Here is a 19,623-nt window from a genome sequence, read left to right as displayed (position 1 = left end):
CCAAGAAAGCTGTTTTAGTTTCTTCCTAGTAGATAATAACTAGTTATGGAGCTCTGCTTTGAAGGTAAGAATGCCATCAGAAATTAAACAAAAGGTCATGGAGAAACTCCTCCCAGTTATTACAAAACCAACTATCCCAAGAATCAGACTGCCTCTTACTTAGCATTGGTGTTAAGTTTCCATTCAGTTCTTTCTTTTCACAGATACAATTAAAATGGTACTGTACACACACAAAAATTTAAAAACAAAAACAAAACAAAACAACAACAAAAAAAAACCAGCAAGAGCAGGGAGTGCCAAGAAGATGAACAGAGAGGCTAACCACCATATTAAAATTCACAAAGAATTGATGCAATCAATTAAAAGATGCTACTCAATATCAAATCTGTTATCAGTGAAGTTTTGCTTTGATTTCCTCGGAAGATTAATAGCTTCACGACACCTTGGCAATTTTTCTTGCCATGCTTTAAGTAAGTAAATCATTTTCTTCTGGAAATACTGCTTAATAGACAGTAAATATTCTAGATCATTCTCAGTATGAGTTATTGGGGAGGGAATGACTTTAAGATCTGTAATATAAAGCCAACCCATCCCTCACTGCCATTTGATTTTATTGCCCCTCAGGGCTCAAATGACTAAAAAGACCAGCTAGTCATCAATTTTGGGGTTCTGTTTTAGGGTGCTGGAATAATTACAAAAATATGAATATACCACACAATTTAATGCCCAATTTCTCTTTCTGGAAGCATACAGACTTAGAGATTATTTTTACACATGTTCTTCCTTTCACAGATGGAAAACCAGTTCTAAGGCAATCCTGCATCTTTTTTGGGGACCAAATAAAAGACTGTTCTAGTACTTGATGTTCAGGATTTGCAGTGAATAAGGGAACAGAAGGCCACTTTTCAAAAATATACTCAAGCATTTCTTTGACCTTTTACATTCATTTTGCAAATTAAGATAGCTGAGAAACCCTCAGTGTTAGGATCAGATAGGTCTGATTTGAAGGATGATGGTTATGAAAAGATAATCTTAAATTTCTATTTTTGTGTGGATCCTTAATTTGCTTCTCTATGTACAGTAGACCAAGGCCTTATTCTAAATCGGTCAATATAAAAATACGTCCTATGAATTTCAGGGGAAAAAATCAGGTATGTGCAAATAAGTCAACAGAAAACAGCTCAACTCACAGAAATACATCATCAAAATACATGTCTTGATAGTAATGTTTATGTTTGAAACAGGGACATAATCAGATTCACGTAATTTTAAAAGCGGTAGCTGAAATAATCTGTATGGAGGGTTTTGCAGAGGGTTTATACTGGCCACCCATGAGACAGATCAGGTTTGGAAATATGTTTAAATTACACCACATGGGGTTGTTGTTGTTTTTTTAATCAATTCAATTAATACTATTAAAAATCATGATATTTGATATAAAAATAAAGATTTTTAGCTTCTTGGGTGCCTGGGTGGCTCAGTTGGTTAGGCCACTGCCTTCAGCTTAGGTCATCATCCTGGAGTCCTAGGATGGAGTACCACATCAGGCTCCCTGCTCAGCAGGAGGTCTGCTTCTCTCTCTGACTTTACCCCCCCCCAATAAATAAAAACTAAAAAAAAAAAAAATTTTTTTTAGCTTCTTTTAAGAAATCTGAAGTCCTTACCACATTAGGTCCCATGCATCTAAGAATTATAATTAATACTAATAAAAGCTACTATTTATTGAATGCTCACGAAGTGCCAGGTATCATTCTAAGCATTTTCTTTTTTTTTTTTTTTTCACCTTCATACACATAGTATGCCTGAGATACAGGTCTTTTTGTCCACATTAGTTATCTGGGAGTGTTGATCCCTGAGAAATACAGTAATTTTCTCAATATGTATAGGTGGTAACTGATAGAATTGGTATTTGAAACAAGGCCTGTACCATATCCATGAGGTAGGCAATTCAAAATATTAAATTATTGAATGGTGAATCAGTCCATATCCATTATGATCACATTTCTGTATTTGTAGAAAGCTCATTTTCCCTGTGTGATTACTTTAAATGCTATTTCAATATACCATGAAACCTATTTCCTAAAAGAAACATTACACCTACATCTCATAAATATTTTCTGTTTTTAAAATAATTGCCACTCATTTTTGCTTAAGGAAATTACACAAATAATGTCCTAATCCAATTTTAATCCATTTTGCTTCAAATTGGTAGAATCCATTTATATTTATCTATTATGCTAAAATACCAATTATAATTTTCTCTGGTAAATTAAAACACTTCACTTAATTTTATGCATATCATTTGTAGACAGGTATTCAAAAGCCTTCTGAATTATATATATCCCAGAATTTTTAACTCTGGAAGGGGTCACTTAAAATTCAAACGCATCTTACCAGAAGTTGTCTTCACTACTTCAGTGGTATTTCTCAGTCCAACAAATGAAAATTGATAAAGCCTCCAAGATCTTGTGTCACCCACTTCAACAGAACTACGCTTCCATTGGTAGACAATTTCTTCACGTGGATAGCCATCTGCCATGAGATGGGAAAGCACACATTTAAAATTATTTATAAATGAACATATGTAGCAACCACCTTCCATGAACAAGAGACTGAAGTAGGTATGAGAGAGACTGAGTTATTAGAAGATCTTGAACTGAAGAGCGTCACAACAGAAGAAATAAATACAATGACATCTTCTCCCAACAGAAGTTTAAAAACAATGAGGTCAAAATTATCCTTGAAAGTCACTTAATTTGCATAGAAGTTATACTAGACATGGTTTTATGTATGCTAAATGCATACTCTACATTGTCTAGGGCAAGACATAAAAAGTAGCCAGTCTAAAAGCAACAGTACATATGCAAGATATTATTTCATGATGAAGGGGAGTTAACAGGGCAAGGTATTGTGAGTCATGCAGAAATAGAAAATAATTAGAGAGAAGCAGATTCAAATGCCTCTCCAAGGCATGCACTTGGAGTGGAAGGTGCCTGGGAAAAATCACCTCAACTACTTATGTTATTCTCCCTTTCTCAGTTTGTTAGGACTTCATTTTAATATATGCAGAAATTTTACTTACTACAATTAAGACTAGTATAGTAAGTAGAAATGCCCAGAGGAAGATACCCATGAACACTATGTAGAGTCTAAAGAAGTCAATCATGTTCAGCCAAGAGAACAGAAAGCCTTCATGAAAGAGGTATTATACTGACAATGTAGTGATTATCAGTACCATTTGCTGGCCATAATACTCTAAAAAAGTCTTCATTTTTCCCCCTAAATTATTTGTTTCCTTATGAGGATCATGGTAGTCCTTATTTCATGAACTAATGGTCAATGTATATTTGTGAATAAATATTATTAATTGTAGAATAAACTCAAATATGGGTACAAAGCTGGCTCAGTCAGTAGAGCATGTGACTCTTGATCTTGAGATTGTAAATTCAAGCCCCACATTTTGGGTAGAGATTGTTTAAAAATAAAATCTTAAAAAAAAATAAGCTCAAGTAAAAATAGTTCAATGATAGATAGATAGACAGACAAAACTAAACACCATCTCAACTATGTATCTACTAATAATGCTATATAAACCTAAGTCTTAATCATGGAGGCTGATTGACTACTTGGAATAAAATCCCTATGTGTCTTCCTTTTCTTTTCTTTTGGTCCAAGTAGTTGTGTTACATGTTTATTAACAAAGGTGAAAGAAAAAAAGAAATCATAATCTCCAGATTGGCATAGAGCAGGAGTAGGGGGGCAGAATGTGCTGAAAACTAAGAAAAAGAATGATGATGCTAGGGAACTTCCTATGGAGAACATGTTTGGTGATTTAACTTTTTTGAGAGCAATAAGTAAACTAAGTTGTGTTTGGTTTTAGAAGGCGTTTGTCCATCAGTGACCTAACAACACAGAAATCACCAGCTCTTAAATTTTAGCAGACTCAGAAATGGAGTAGTCCCAGCTGGAAATTAAAAGAAAGCTTAGGAAAGATTTTACTTAAAAATATTCTATTCTTGGATAAAGTAAAACATATGAAATAAGATTTATAATGGGAACTTTTGTAAACAGAAATGATATACATTGATATTTTTCCTCTAGTTCATTCTGGAATTGATGTAATGATGAACAGATGATTGTTTCTCTCATCATTGTTTTTTTAAGTATAGTTATTATGACTTACTTGGCTCTTAAGAGTCTCCGTTATGCCTTGCTTGAGAAATTCTATTTATAAAAATATAAACTTAAAACTCATAATCAGTTTTTCATTCTGCCTAGTATGCAGGGTTGGCCGATCAAAAATAAGGAAGAGGTGAGCAACCTAACATGAGTGCTGAACAAACAGTGAGGCACACACCTGGGGGAAACTAAAGCTTGGCTTTGGTTCAGGAAGTAAATATCTACAAAAGTTACTAAAGCTTAATTTGCTTCAAAATCATCATGGATCATCGTGGTATATAGTCTATTATCTGGTAATAATAATAATTAATAAAAATAATAGAGCTTTTTACTAAATCTTATTGTGTGTAAGGTAGCACACCAAGCATTTTACATATATTACATCAACAAAGCAATATTGTGGTGAGGCAGGTCTTGTCATCTCTATCTGAGAATGTGGACTCACTGCAAGATTTAGTAATTTGTTCAAGTCCACAGCAATTGAGTGGGGATTTGAACTAGACAAATAAGACACCAAAAATTGGTCTTTTACTCACTGGTAAATAATTTGTTCTAGATATTGCTTGAACTCCAGATGGGGAAGGTAAGTTTCAATTTTGCTATCTTTAACAGGTATACCGAAATTGAAATAAGCAAATGACACTGGTGATTCTATGTACCTCCTGATGTGTAAAGGAGAAAATAAGTAGCAAACATTTTGCTACTCTCTTTTCCTACATCCATGGGGGTACTGTGCGGTGGGGGGAGGTGAATAGGGGCAGGGAATAAGGATGTAAAATCCACTTTATACCTTTCCATTGTGGCCAGGCCTGGTTTTACAACCCTTCTTGAAAAATGTCTTCAGGCAGCCACTGTGAATTTTTAAACATTTATGCACTAGAGAAACCTACTTGTAATTTCTGATAAAATAGATCCTTTTTGCAGGAATCACTCTAATATAGATAAACTGGTATTATGATGAAAGTAACTGTCAAAATCTTCAAAGTCAACAAAGTTGCTTGATTCTGCATTCTCTGAGTCTCCCAATTAGTTGGCACTGCAATTAGAAAACTGTTGGTGAGAGAGGATACAGAATACAGAATGAGATTACTTACAGCTGGAGAACTCCAAGGGGCAGGAATGTTCATCCATCGGAAAATTGTGTAACTGCAGTTGGCATTCTGCATCAATTGTCAACCTAAATAGAAAGATACGAAACCAAAATAGAAATCCTTTAGACATAGTTTTAAGAATATACATTAGTAAAATTTTAATGACTATTCATTTTTGTTCCTGGAGAAAACATCTCATATTCTTACTGATAACACAAGATGATTCTCCCTGAAGAAACCCACAAAGTCCAGAAGGAAATTACTTAAGGCTTAATGTAGACCATTTTCACAGACCAAGCAATACGATCTCATGGATGGCAATTGCATTTTTTTCAAAATTTATGATCATGTAATTTTTTTGGCAAATTAATTGCACACATGAGATCATTTGGTGAGTATATTTAACTTAATAGAACAGTTTTAAAAACTTGAGTTCATCTACTGTTTGCATGTAAATGAATGCTGATAAATTCTCAGACCTTATCTGCTAATTAAAGCAGAACCTTCTGTTTGTAAGTATTTGTTAGCTGTTAGATTTAAATTACTATATGTGACTTAAAATACTTCTATTTCCACAATAGAGTATTATGCATTCTTATATTGGAACACTATGAAGCCATAAATAGGATGTTATGGAGTAAAAGAATATTTAATGGCAAAGAAGAAATGTTAAATACACATACACAGGCATATTAGAAAAATGTTTGCCAGTGAATCTCAATTAGTTTGCATCTGGGTGCTTATTAAAGATACAGATTTTCTAGATCTCAGTATTGGCTGGGACTCTAGGAGGGAGAAATTTAATGGAGTTCCAGATGTTTTGACCATCTTTGGAGAAGTATAAATATATTCTAAAATTATAATGGTGATGGGCCAATGATTTTTTAAGATTTCTTATTTGTTAGCTATATACCTTATAGGTATTAATCTTGAGATAAAAAACTATCTTATAAACATTTATTTTAGAAGATTTTGCAATTCAGCATAATTTTTAATGGGAGAGATGTCATTTTCCTATAGTATAATAAGACAATCACTGATCTTAAATATAAGTGATAATATTGAGTCTTTAATCATCTATGTGGTACAGTATGGTAAATTGTTATCTAATTTAATCAAGTGTTATTATGACTTTATTGTACTTGAACTTACCCAAAGTCACAAAGGTAACAGTACAATTGAGTTTGAACTCAAGATTATTTGTCTCCAAAGCCAAAGGTTTTAATCAGTGTCACTCAATAATTACACGCTCTTCCAAAGAAAAGGTTAGTTCTATTCATAAGTGAAATTATAATTAAATATTTTATTTTTTCAAATTAAACTGGAACTATTAAATTGAAAATAATTTAAAGAGATTGCAGATACAAAGACAGATACACAAAATTATCTCTGTACACACAACTATTCATAACTTATTATAGATTAGCAAGAAGAATAAAATCTTCACTCTGTATAGGTTTGCAACTCATTTAAACTTTAAGTCTCATGAGTGGCATTTTTGAGGTGGTTTCTCTAATTAAATATTATGTAGAGATTCTACAAATTAATAGAAATGAAAACATGAGTGTAGTTATGAGAACAATCAAGGAACTTGGGATAGTGTGAGTGACTTAATATTTCAAAAGCAAGACTGGCTCTGATTTATCAAACTTTGATTTCCACTAGCTTCTAATTTCAGTCATTACCTTATCTCTCACAGTTAATGAAACCCATGATGAATACAAACTATAGGCCATGAATTTCTTTTGTAATTATGGCCATTTTTCCTAGTTACTGGCATAACTCTGATAAAGGTTTTGGAGCCATTTGAAAGTATTTTATTTTGCATGCCAAATGTTATATAAGGAATAAAGTATATACCACAAGAGTTTTTAAAAGAAATCATTTTGAAGCTAGAAGTTCCAGGATACTAAGATCTAGAAGAATCATATTATGCATAATTTTTACTGAAAATATATATAAATAATTTCAATATCTGTTGCGTGTACTATATATCAGGCTGCATGTAAAGTAGTTTATATACCGGCCCATTTGGTCCTTATAATAATACTGTAAGAATCACTATCTCTATTTGATTTTATTTTTTATAGATATTAAATGAAAAGAGTTTGCTCAGACTCTCTTGGGTGGGGGCATGAACCATGGGGTTGGTGGGTGCCTCCTTTCCAATAATCTCCATCGATGCCTACCTAATTTCTTTAAATAAAGATGTAACCGAGTAAAAACATCAAACTTACTAATAAAACTCTGAGATACATCTAGCACCAAGATCCCTGCAACCAGATAGCTGCCCCTAAGTCCTCTACATACAAATTCTTGAAAATTGCCCTAATTCATGTAGATAGTAAGATACAGGTCTAAGAACCAAAGCCAGATTTGTCTGGTTCTTAAGACTTTGTACTTATCTACTATGTTGTTTAATAATATACTCTCACCCATGAGAATCCTCAACATCAAAATATTTTAAATGCATGTAAGTATTATTAAGTGCTAAGATAATGGCATACAGTAAGTAGAAAATCTCCCAACTGTTACCAATCATTTAAGCCCATAAAATAAAAGATAACTTCCTTCAAATTATCCCTAAAATGTCTATTCCCAAAATAGCCAGTAAATTAAGTCAAATGGCCTATCAATGTAGTGCAGAATGGGTGCTGGGAAATAGAAATCATTGTACTTGCTATTGTGCAGCTAAAAGAAAAGGAGGTACAGGAGACCTCCACACTGAAATTTCTCCTTTAGCAATGGTTTCCTTGGAAACAGAGACATTTCCAAGCTTAACAACCAGTGGTCCCAAGGATAACTGACTGTGTTTTCATTTCCTTATTTTAAAGTAGCAGGAGACACATGCAAAAACCAAGGCTGGTGCAAAAATCAGGTAACCTTATAAAGGCAAGTGAAATTTCATGTCCCTGTGAGAAAGGAGAGTTCTCACATCAGTCACAGAAAATAAAGTTCTACCTATGGCTTTGAAAAAGCTCATTGTTAAGAGAAAGAAAAACTAATTTTGTACGATCACATACTATTTTGATCACACATGCCCACCCTGATGTAGGTTTGAAATTGCTTTCATTACTCTTGTTTTAAGGGCATGTAGTTGATCTTTGGTTTATTCCCAGAGAACAAAACTTGCCTTTATCAAAAGCATACCTTAAGGTGTAGAGCACTCGACCATCGTTCCAAATTCTCAGCATCCTATTAGGGGTGGTTATCCAGTGTGCATCAGCCTTTTTGGAGTTTCTGAAGAAAGTGTCTGGAATCCAGATTTTCCCTACCATGTTGCTATTCAATCTGAGGACTTTAATGGTGCTGTTAAATTTCAGACGTCTGTCATACCATGTTTGAGCAAAAAATATGTCAATTGTGTATTCCTGTTTTTATTTTAAAAAGGGAGGGAAATAGAACATTTTTAACACAATTGTATTATTGTATTACAGAGCATTTGTTTCTATTTATCATTTGTATTCTCACTGCCAACACAAAGCAAATTTTGAACAATCCAAAAGAAAGCGAAAACTTTGCTAAGGAGACACACCCAACCTTTTCTACACAAATTGATATTTTTATGAAAAAATAGACCCGTTTAGATGATTCTAGCAAAAGGCCATATTTATGATAGCACCATTTGCATTCAGTGTCTCTAGAGCAGTTTCTCCTGTTACTTTGGGCCAGCTCATTCTCTGTTATGGGGGCTGTGTTGTGTACTTTAGAATGCTTAGTAGCATTCTTAGCTTCTACCCACTAGATGCCAGTAGCACCAACACCACCACCACCAAGCCCTGGCACATTGTGACAGCTAAATATGTCTCCAGACATTGCCACACATATCTCTAGGGAAACAATCACCCAGGTTCAGAATTCACTGCTAAAATGTGAACAAAGTCCTGAACTGGAGCTCTGGAGGCTCAGTTGTGTCATAATAAAATTGGGATCTTGAAGAACCTGTCTTGTTGGGATGCCTGCATGGCTCAGTAAGTTAAGGGTCTGTCTTTGGCTCAGGTCATGATCCCAGGGTCCTGCTATCAAGCCCCTCATCGGACTCCTTGCTCAGCAGGAAGCCTGCTTCTCCCTCTGCCTGCTGTTCCCCCTGCTTGAGTTCTCTCTCTCTCTAACAATAGAATTTTTTAAAAATGGACCTGTCTTGTTAGGTAGTATGAAGATGGATAAGAAGGAGAATGCACATCAAATAGTGTGTGCTGTGTCTGGCAGATAGCAAACACCAACTGTAAGGTAAGTTTTCAAAATTTGGAGAAAATTTCTTTTCTCCAAATAAGAGGAAATGAACCCATTAAAAAATAATCTTTAATACTGTACTAACTGCATCACAAAGCACATTCACAAAGTGCTGTGATGAGAAATGACTTTGTAATGATAACCCTCAAATATATATCACTACAATGGCGAGTGACTGACTTTAATTAAAGAGAAGTAAGGGTGATGTGATTCAGACCATTAGATATGTTGTCAGAACAAATCAAGTTCTGATTTGTTATATTTAGGTATTATTTAACATTGTTTTGTAACTTGATTTTAATGATGTCTATAAATGAGAAAATGGAAGAATAAACTCCATGTACTTAGAATATGAGATCTGGGCAATGGGAATTCATCCACATTACACATATTACACATCCAGAATACACAACCTTTCACAGGATCAGACCTGAATCTTCTTCCTCTTCCTCATATACATTGTTTTGTGTTATTTCTTGATATCTCCTGCTGTGTTATCTTATTATAACTAACTACATTTTCACTAGGGCAAGACTTATCACTTTATTCACCACTTAGTTCCGTGTTTATAGTCTACAAACAGTAAGAAGGGAAGCTATTTTATGAAATTCTTTGTCAGTCAGTTAGTGATGTGCCAGTTGATAAAGTTACTAAGTAACTTCTGATTCTGATCTACATTGCGCAAGAAGAAAAAGTTTCTCATCTCCCAGACTCAACAGAGCGTCTTACTGCTAGCTTCACAAACCCTATTTCAAAATTATACTATGACTATGTTATGTTTGTTAATGTGGTTATGTTATAGTATGTTCTACTCTATTCTAGACTCCAATCTAGTTTCTTATTTCAGATTTAGATAGAAAGAGCCATACAAGAACAAAGCTACATTTGTTATGTCTAATCCACTATTCCCCTGTTAAATAATTCCAGTTTGAAGAAAACTATGTCCTCATCACACCATCAAATCTAAAAATTAGTGGAGTATTGTATTTTATTTTCTAATAAGCTATACTGACCAAGTAAGCAATGATTGTTGAATTTTAAAAGTATAGCATTTTTCAAAAAGTAGTATACATATGATCACATTTAATTCTCATAACAAATTATAAAAAATAATTATCTTCATATTACAATAGAGAAAAAAGAAACTGAAAGATTATTTCTCCCTTATGAATTTTCTTATTGACATATTCTTTGCTATTTTTATGATGCCATATCTTCTAATATGTTAATAAAATAGACTATTAGAAACTTACCATATTGATAGCATTCACTGGACCGATGCTATTCACGTACATGTCTGTATGAATTAATGTTGGTTTCACTGAAAGAGAATGACAGATATGTGCATATGGAGAAGCACAACATCTTAATGTTTTAGTCTGTGTTACTCAAGAAGTAAATTTATTTTGCTATATTAGAAGTGATTTACTCACAACTAACTTGGTGTCAGTAACTAATTCACTACCTATAAATAACGATTTGTTTTTCCCCAAAAAATCTCCTTTTAAGCACATAAATGCAGTAACTAATCATATTAGGGTTTGAAACTGATTATTCTTTACAATTGCATTAAAATGAACAAATAAGAAAACACTGCTCAGATTTTCTTCCACCTTCTCTCAGATATTTCAGATAGATCTTTAAGCCCTAGAATCTATTTGGGCATGGTAACCTGAATTGACCCATGTAGAAAAAAAAACAAAACTACTTAGTGATCCAGAAAAAATATTCATTACAAACATGAAGAGCAACAAATATTATGAATTGTTTTTGAAACATTCCCCTCTGTTGATTCTTGCCATGACCACTTTATCTGCATACACCTCAGCCCACACAAAATCAATCTTCTTCAATGACTTATTCAATTGTGTGACCCATCAAATAACATGAGGAAACCATATGGAAACCCAATACACACTTATTTGTCAAAGAGGACTGATATTAAAAATCATGTAGTATGCCATCCATGATCAAATGGACGTTCTCCATTTTCATTTAAGATTTAATGAACAAGAATTCCTATCACCATTCTGTGCTTCAATTCAAGAAGGATGTTTTTCTCATCTTTATTCACTCTCCCTTAAAGTGCCATGCCGTAATTTTCTGTGTTGGATTGAATTCTTCACTAGTCTGGGCATCGATACCTCTGCCTTCACCCAAGTGAGGCTGCTTCACTGCCTCTGAACTTCAGGCTGGACCATCTAACTTGTGTTGGCTAACATGCACAAGTGAGTATGGTAGTTCTAATCCTAAGCATTAACTCTTATGTACGAGCCTCCACTTTCTTTCTTGCTCTTTGTTATTTTCATGAGAAGGATACTCCTAGCTAGTCTCCTGGTCCCAGGAATAGAATGAAGATACAGGTTTCTTAAATGAGCAGCCCAAACCTGGCTTAATTTAGATGAACTGCTCCTGGCAAAGTGTTAAATAAATGCATATTATTATATGCCACTGCGATTTGTGATGTTTTGTGACACCAAGTAGGTAACTAATATATCCTTTCTTTACCATTATTTACATGTTTGTTTTTGATGTTACTTCATAAAGAAGTTGTCACATTCCTTCCACAGCCTTTGTCTCAGATATCTAGGAGAATTTGAATTTCCAGCTCTCACACCTCACTTGAAGATTATGGATCCTCTTTCCTCATTTTGCCTTTATCAATGTTTGTTTATCAATGTTATCAATGTTTGTTTCTATCTCTACCATATCACAAATTACTTGAACATACCTCCTATATCAGGCCGAAGTTTATTGTCATATCCTTCCAGGAGATTATTTAAAATGACAGTGACATCACCTTCAGGAACTTTTGGAGTCAAGACCCATGTTTTGTTAGAAGCATAATCTTCATAGTCGTCATCAGATTTTTGGCTAGTGAGGCTAAGAAAACAAAAATGTTGGTCAGGAAGCAAAGAGACTACATCCAAAAGGATTTTTTACTCACAGACCACCGGGGAGAAAGGAGAAATGAAATAGGATTACAGGAATTATTACAATGGATGATAGTGAAATTTTTCACTGAGGCTCCATCTAGCTAATTACACTGCACAGATATAGATTTAAATTTATTAAAGTGTACTCTACAGTTTTCCAGAATGCTCTGTCTTCCCATCTGTCAGTATACTATGTTTTACAAGTGATTTTTGCCTTCTCCATTGTTGATGTTCTTCCTGTCCACCTAGCCAATCTCATGAAGGACTTACTAAGAAAAAAACATTTTTGTGAAAGTGATGGGTAAATGATCATAATGTAGTCTCAGAATTCAGACATAATGTCTACTTCTTCCTCCCTTAAGAACTTAACTTGCTTCAACCTATTAATGAAAGCAAGAGACTGATAATTAGATTCACTCCCACAAACCGCCAGACAAGCCTCTCCCCTCTCAATTGAACTACTAAGGAGAACTTAGTCTTGCTGCTTTTTCTTCCCCCAGGGTGTGTGTATGTGTATTTTTTTCCCCTCACTTGCACTGAAAGCAAGGGCGGTTCATTTATCTTTGATTGTTAAGAACCTGGTACTATGAAGAAAAATGTAGCTGGAGATTCTAAACCACTCTTTGTTATAGCAAAAGTTCCTAACCCAGAAACTCATGCTAATATTTAATATACTATCATTGTGCAATTGAAATTGCCTACTTTGAATGATTGAAAAACTGCATAATATCCTGTGACTCAGTTTTCCATGCCCAAACCTGTCTGAAAACTCCCACAATTACGGCCAAAAGTTAAGGCTGACTTTGGAAAGATACTGAAATTCCTGTATCTTGCCTCTCCCCCTTGCTCCAAATTCCTACTCCCCTCTTCCCACCCCACCCCCACTCAAGAGAATTATAGGATTATATTTTCCAGATCTAGGGGCAATACAAACCTTACAACAGCTGCCATTTTTATCAGCATTCAGTGAATATTGGTTACTTCTGTGGCTTATGGTAAAATTTAAAAAAAAAACAAACTTAAAATATGAAGTTTCCCATCCCCATTTCAGTTTATTTACATAAATACATGCTACAGAATGGATCTTATCAGAAATCAAACCACTGCCATATTACACACACACACACACACACACACACACACACACACACAAACCATATTTATCTTTCTTCAATCACACTCATTCAGTTTATATATATAAAGTATATGTGCATATATGTGTGCATATATAGATAAGTAGATGACTCCATATGGTAGAAGAAAGCCGATTGCGTGGTTAATCTGGCTTGAGAATGAGCACAGGAGCTGAAGTTTTAAGAGTAATCACTGGCATGGATCAATTTAGTAAGCAAGTAATCTCCTCTTTTATTCCTTTAAAGCTTTACACAAAAGAACCATTATCAAAACTGAGCCACACATCTGCATCAAACCTCACAGAGCCAGTCTAACGTCTGGCACTTCAATTAGCAGAATGACTTTAAACAGCATTTAAATCTCATAAACCACCCATACAGGGTATGATGGGCCGGACAAAACTTCAAGAAGCTCTCCAAGAAAAAGGCGCTGGTATTGGCAGAGGCCAGTTCTAGGAAAATCCTTCTTGGGCCTCAATTCATCGTTTCTCTAGAGTGTTGCTGAACACTGCCTAATAGAATTTTCATTCTACGACCTAAATCTCACTAGTTTAAGAAGGGGGGGGGGAAGCTCTCTGACCAAGAGATTTTCAAACCCTCCAATAACTGAGAAAAGAATGTGGTTGGCCCACTGGATACCATCATTACAGAATTTTACCACCATTTAATTTGTTCATGCAAAAGTATCTTAAAAAAAATCTTTTCCTCTTCCTTTCCCTCCCCTCCTCTGTGTCCCTTTCTGTATCTGTCTTTCTCTCTCTCCCTCAGACAAATGCACCCTATTAAGTTTCTTCAAGGGAAGGGAATAGATATTAAATCATTTGGTTCACACTTATAGCAACTCCTCATACTACCAAGTAAATCATCCCAGCATGATGGTTCCATTTTACTGTTGTTACCATCATCTGGCAGAGTAAAAGGAAAAATACATTAAGTGAAAATAGAAGAGATACTTGCATAGAAGTAATACTACTTTCCAGAACCACATCAATAAATCTTTAAGAATCAGCATCTATTAGAGGCCAAAACAATAAACAAATAGATTATTTCATATAAAAGTATCCATGGTAGATTTTGTCGTAATTGGGGTTGCCTACTTAGCCTGAGAGAGGTTAAAAAAAAAAAAAAAAAAAGTTGAGAAATTAAGAGTATATACTTTGGAGTTAAAAAATACTAGGTTTGCTTTCTAAATGGTTTCTATCATTTACTATTTTATGACCTGGGGCAAGTTATTTAGCCTTGCCAAACTTCACAAAGTTTTCATTTTTAAAATAGAGTTAATGCTAGTTTTTTTTTTTTTTTTTTTTTTTTTTTTTTTTTTTGTGTGTGTGTGTGTGTGTGTGTGTGTGTGTATGGTTACTTTTTTTAATCTTACTTTTGTGTATGGTTAAGATAATGGTTACTAAGTGCTTCACACAATGCCTGACACATCTCCCTGAAAATAGGTCCTTTATAATTATTGTTATAAAGTGACCACTGCTAGATTTATAACAGCTCCAACCATGCAACCAAAACCTGAATCTCCAGATTCTGCTTTCAGGCTTTTATCTAATACGTGCTGAGAAAAACTAAAAACAGATGTTTTCCAGAAAGAAAAATAATGAACCCCTACATTATAAATAAATGAAGTTTTTATTCTCCGGAGTTTTCCCAGCTGAGTTCTAAATTAATGGGGCTGATGCATAATCTGAGATTGTTTCCAAATTTGCCTTAAAAAGAAAAAAAAAAAGCCTCTCTCATTTAACGTTGGCTGTTTTCTCTAGAATTCCTTAGAGTCAAGACCTCCTCATATGTAGGTAAACTGTTTAGGAATAATGAAGTCTGATCATTAGACAAAGCATTCTGTGGCATTGTCAACCCCACAAGAAGGCCTGGGCAGAAACAAATTGATAATGATGCAAGAAAACGGACAGTTGAGTGCACCAAGTGCAAACATAAAGTTGAATTTCTAGCTATAGCCACCTATCTGAATTTAATAGTCTTTACAAGAAGTTATTTCTTGTGCCCTTTCGTTTAACAAAGTAATCTTATAAAAAGAGAACTAAAACTGAAATTGGTCTTAAAATACCTTACCATAATGAAAAACATGTTTTCATAGTCTGAGTGAAAATTTGTCAAAGACAGTACCAGAAAAGGTTGTAAAGTTTTCATCTTTGAAAGCTTTTTTAGAAATGTTAGAAAGACATCTGCCTGGGATCCTTGGACCTGCAGCATGAGCAATGCTAGGATTTTGCTAGAAATGCAGAACTTTGGGCCCCCTGAAACATCTGAATCAAAATCTTTAACAAATCTTCAAGTGATTCATATGCATATTAACTTTTGAGAATCTCAGTCACAAAGTGTTTAAACCAGTGTTGTCTGTGTGTATGTGGCAGAGAAGGTGGAGGTGAGTGCGGGGGGGGGGGGGGGGGGGGTAGGTTTTTCAAAATACATATCCCCAGGTTCCTGCTTTAAATCCTGTGTCTCCATGCTGTAAATTAGATTTTTCCATGTTGTAAATTAGATTTTTATTTTCATATTTCCACTTTCAAGCATGATTTGAATTTATGCATGATTACAACATGTAATAAGCTCATGTTCAAAATCAGAAACAAAAGCTGATTTTATTTAGAAAAAAATGGCTCAGAAAAACAAAAAAAAATATTTGATAGTTGCTTAGGGAGATGTTGTTCTCAATTATATAAAAGAGTCTAAATATTTGAATTTTGGCACATATTTTGTATGTTTGACACTAAAGACTAATCATGCAGTTTATAGAATTTTAAGTTTTATTCCATGTACCTCAGATTTCCACAAATTTGATAAAGATTAAAGTTTTGTTGGGGGGGGAAAGCTAGCCACCTTACTATCTCAGAATAGTATAACAGCAAACATTTGGGTGAGATATAAAAACATTTGTCTTTTCATTCAGGTATTTTAAAAATCCATTAGTACTTGGCATCATAAAGACAGAATATATATTTATATATATATATATTTTTTTCTTTATCTGACATAGGTAAGAAGAAAAAATTATTCATCTTTAAACTGTTTTAATTAGTGTTTCATTCTTTCATAGTTTTAGTAATATTTTGTTGGTACAAGTTTTATTTTTATTTTATAGGAGCAATGAGTTAAATGCAGGGCATTGTATATGTCAAAATACATCAAGATATATAGGTCAGTAAAATGAAACCTTGTGGATCTTTTCTATCAAAAATTCCTATGCATTAGATTTTCTGCTGTGTTAGTATTACCTCTACTTTGAATCTCCACTGCTTATATGACCTAAATCTCTATTCCTTCCTTTTACTACTTTCACAGAGCTACCCTTCTACCCCACATTTTCATCAGACCATAGATTCCAGTGAGGATCCTCACACTTCAAAAGCATCAGTAAGAGAAGAATGTGTTGTCCCTTATGTGCTCATGTTAGCTAAGTTTGCTAAGTTCCAGAAACTTGGCCAAACTCCAGTCTAATTGCATGGCTTGTCCTTACTGACTACAATCTTTTCTTCTCTTCATCTTCCACACCAATATTTGGCATGTCTTATTCCTTCTTACGTTTGAACACAAATATCACCTTCACATAGAGGTCACCCCTTACTGTTTTATCTAACTTTGTCACTCACCCCACCTTTCATAATGGCTCTAGCCAGTCCCTTGATTGCTTCATAGCATTTGTTACCATGTCCATGTATTGATTTGTTTATCATATGTCTCCATTCCTAGACTATAAATTCCACCAGTGCATGCTTAATTAAGATGTGGAAAGAATAAGTGTTCTTGCTAACCAGTTTTCCTAAGGTAAATAATAATACCAATGATAGCTACTTTTCAATATTCACTATGTCCTAGGAATAGCTTTAAGGACTTCACATACATTCTCCCAATCCTTAAAACACTGATATTCTTATAATTATCTGCATTTTGCCAGTGGAGAAAAACAATGATACTAACCAACAGTCACTTCAGTTGGCTAAAACCAAAATGTTTAACCATCATGCTGCAAGGTTTTGAAAAAGAAATTGGGTCCAAAGAATCTGCTACTGTACATTCATCAAAAAATAATATCATCCAAAATAAATATTGCTCAAGCTAATTTTCCTTTAGGGCAATAAATTAGTTTATGTCCGAGCTCAATAAAAGTATGGCACCTTCAGCACAAAGTTAGTAACATTCAAATATCGTAAGCTTTCTGTTACAGATACCAATAATTTGATCTCCCCATACTGAGGAATAAAAGCAGAGCTCACAGTTTAACTTCACGCATGTGATAAACTGTCTCATAGTCTTTCTCACCTTGGAGAGCAATGTACACTGCAGGGGCAAGGCATACATATCAACCAGTTCATTTTAAAGGATGTCCTCTAGCCACTGCAAAAAGCAGATTTGGTAGAAAGTGTCAAAACAGGTTTGAAAAGTGAGTATATGTCTCCAAAGACACAGGGAACACATAATCCCACCATGGGAGGAGGGGACGCCACTCTGTATCACCCAGGACTGGGAGCTCTTGAAGGATACTGTGGTATTCTGTGAACAAAAACACTGGAGCACCAATTACTCTTTCACACTGGGTCTTTAGTGGCCTCTGGGATTCTCTACCTCCCAGTAAGGACATGTAAGTAACCAATGCAGAACCTGTTAGGAAAGGTGCTCTCTGCTTGTGTATGTACACATGAGTATGAATATTCAAAAAGAGGAGAGATACAGCAAGGAAATAAATCCCCAAGCATCAATTCTGATTATGAATTGTCCTACTTATGATGACTTCCTGAGCTCTTACCAGGTCAATTTTTTAATATTAGGTTCATGGTTATTGGTAAATATGTTTATTTGACCAAGTCAGTTATGAGACACATATATCCAATATGTAAATGCAAACTGTTTCTTTTATCAGCAATCACCAATGACCCATTTCAAATAACTGTCTGTGTGGTTTTATTACCTAAGTTTCATTGCAAGTATCAGGGCATTCAAACCAAATTGGGAGGCACTGACATATATAATCACAAAGCTTAATGTAGGATCAGCTGCACAGTGCTCTAGATGGCTTCACAACTATGTATGTGAAAACTCAGATTCTTTGCAGCTTACCCTTCTATTCTTCACAGTGTCAACTTCCACCCAAACATGGCTTGACTATGCAGTCAAGAGATGCTAACAACTCCTTACACCTCTATGCCTCCTTATTTACATCTATGAACAGAAATACTCTTCCAGAAGTTTCCTCATAAAGAAAAGTCCTCAGAGAGTCTAATTTTGTTCATCACTAGCCAATACATACAAATTCATACAAATGAAACTGAAATCTATGGTTAGAGGATGAGATTATGTTAACTATTTTCATCTGATTATCTATCCTACCATCAGTATCCAAGATGGAACAGCTCCACCAAAAGCATCTGGACTTCACAGATACCCAGTGAAAACTGGGATAATTAATAAAGCAAGGAGGGGAGATGTGGAAAAGGCAACCACAATATTCACTGGGGTCAAACGGTTTACACAGGAAAAAATCCAGCAGTGTGAGGTCTAGGATTATCCCTGAAGTCCATTTTCCTTGGATTATCCACCCGTTTTAATCTTTCTTAAACAAAAGTGGGAGAATGAGGAGCATCTAGGACTCATTCACTGCTGGAAGGAAAACATTTTGGTATTATCTGGTAATGATCATCACCTTCTATTTCATATCCCAAAAAGTCCATCTTTAGATTTCAAAAAGAAACACATGTTCATTTCTACTCTAACACATGTATAAGAATGTTTAGTTGCTTTATTAGTATTATTAGTAATAGATGTGAACATAAAACAAAACATAACCCAAACAGATGTGAACATAACCCAGGACAATAGATTAATAAAAGATGGCATATTCACAAATTTAAATATCACAGAATACAAACTGGTGAGCTACTGCTAAATTCAGCAACATGAATCTGAAAAAAAAAATTGAGCAAAAGATGTTACACATACACTCACCCACACACATACATGCTATGTTTCTGCTTATATAAAATTTAATAAAAGGAAAAATTAAACTATAGAGCTGAAAGTCAGGACAATGGTTTC

At 34.5% G+C, this 19,623-nt stretch overlaps 1 protein-coding gene and 1 long non-coding RNA gene across 4 annotated transcripts in view; one reads left to right on the top strand and one right to left on the bottom strand.

Moving 5' to 3' along the window:
• LOC131831870 (uncharacterized) overlaps positions 1 to 19,623 on the top strand; it is a 123,849-nt gene that overhangs the window by 13,751 nt on the left and 90,475 nt on the right. The window contains exons 2-4 of one of the 2 annotated variants that reach the window (XR_009353842.1): positions 9,419 to 9,500; positions 11,590 to 11,731; positions 16,876 to 16,947. This is a non-coding gene — a long non-coding RNA (uncharacterized LOC131831870). Of the gene's footprint in view, positions 1 to 8,635; positions 9,501 to 11,589; positions 11,732 to 16,875; positions 16,948 to 19,623 lie in introns of those variants that run through there. The other variant, XR_009353841.1, reaches the window with a different exon arrangement.
• Positions 1 to 19,623, bottom strand: part of GABRG2 (gamma-aminobutyric acid type A receptor subunit gamma2) — a 106,302-nt gene that overhangs the window by 64,045 nt on the left and 22,634 nt on the right. For both annotated transcript variants that reach the window (XM_059174229.1, XM_059174230.1), the window contains exons 2-6: positions 12,235 to 12,386; positions 10,757 to 10,824; positions 8,421 to 8,641; positions 5,274 to 5,356; positions 2,395 to 2,532 (exon numbers count right to left, since the gene is read on the bottom strand). In XM_059174229.1, the coding sequence (XP_059030212.1) occupies positions 2,395 to 2,532; positions 5,274 to 5,356; positions 8,421 to 8,641; positions 10,757 to 10,824; positions 12,235 to 12,386 (662 nt within the window). The remainder of the gene's footprint in view (positions 1 to 2,394; positions 2,533 to 5,273; positions 5,357 to 8,420; positions 8,642 to 10,756; positions 10,825 to 12,234; positions 12,387 to 19,623) is intronic.

This window comes from Mustela lutreola, chromosome 5 (assembly GCF_030435805.1).
Source record: "Mustela lutreola isolate mMusLut2 chromosome 5, mMusLut2.pri, whole genome shotgun sequence".
In the NCBI taxonomy this organism is placed as follows: domain Eukaryota; kingdom Metazoa; phylum Chordata; class Mammalia; order Carnivora; family Mustelidae; genus Mustela; species Mustela lutreola.
The sequence above is the reverse complement of the archived record's forward strand: the minus strand, read 5'-3'. Positions and strand labels throughout refer to the sequence as shown.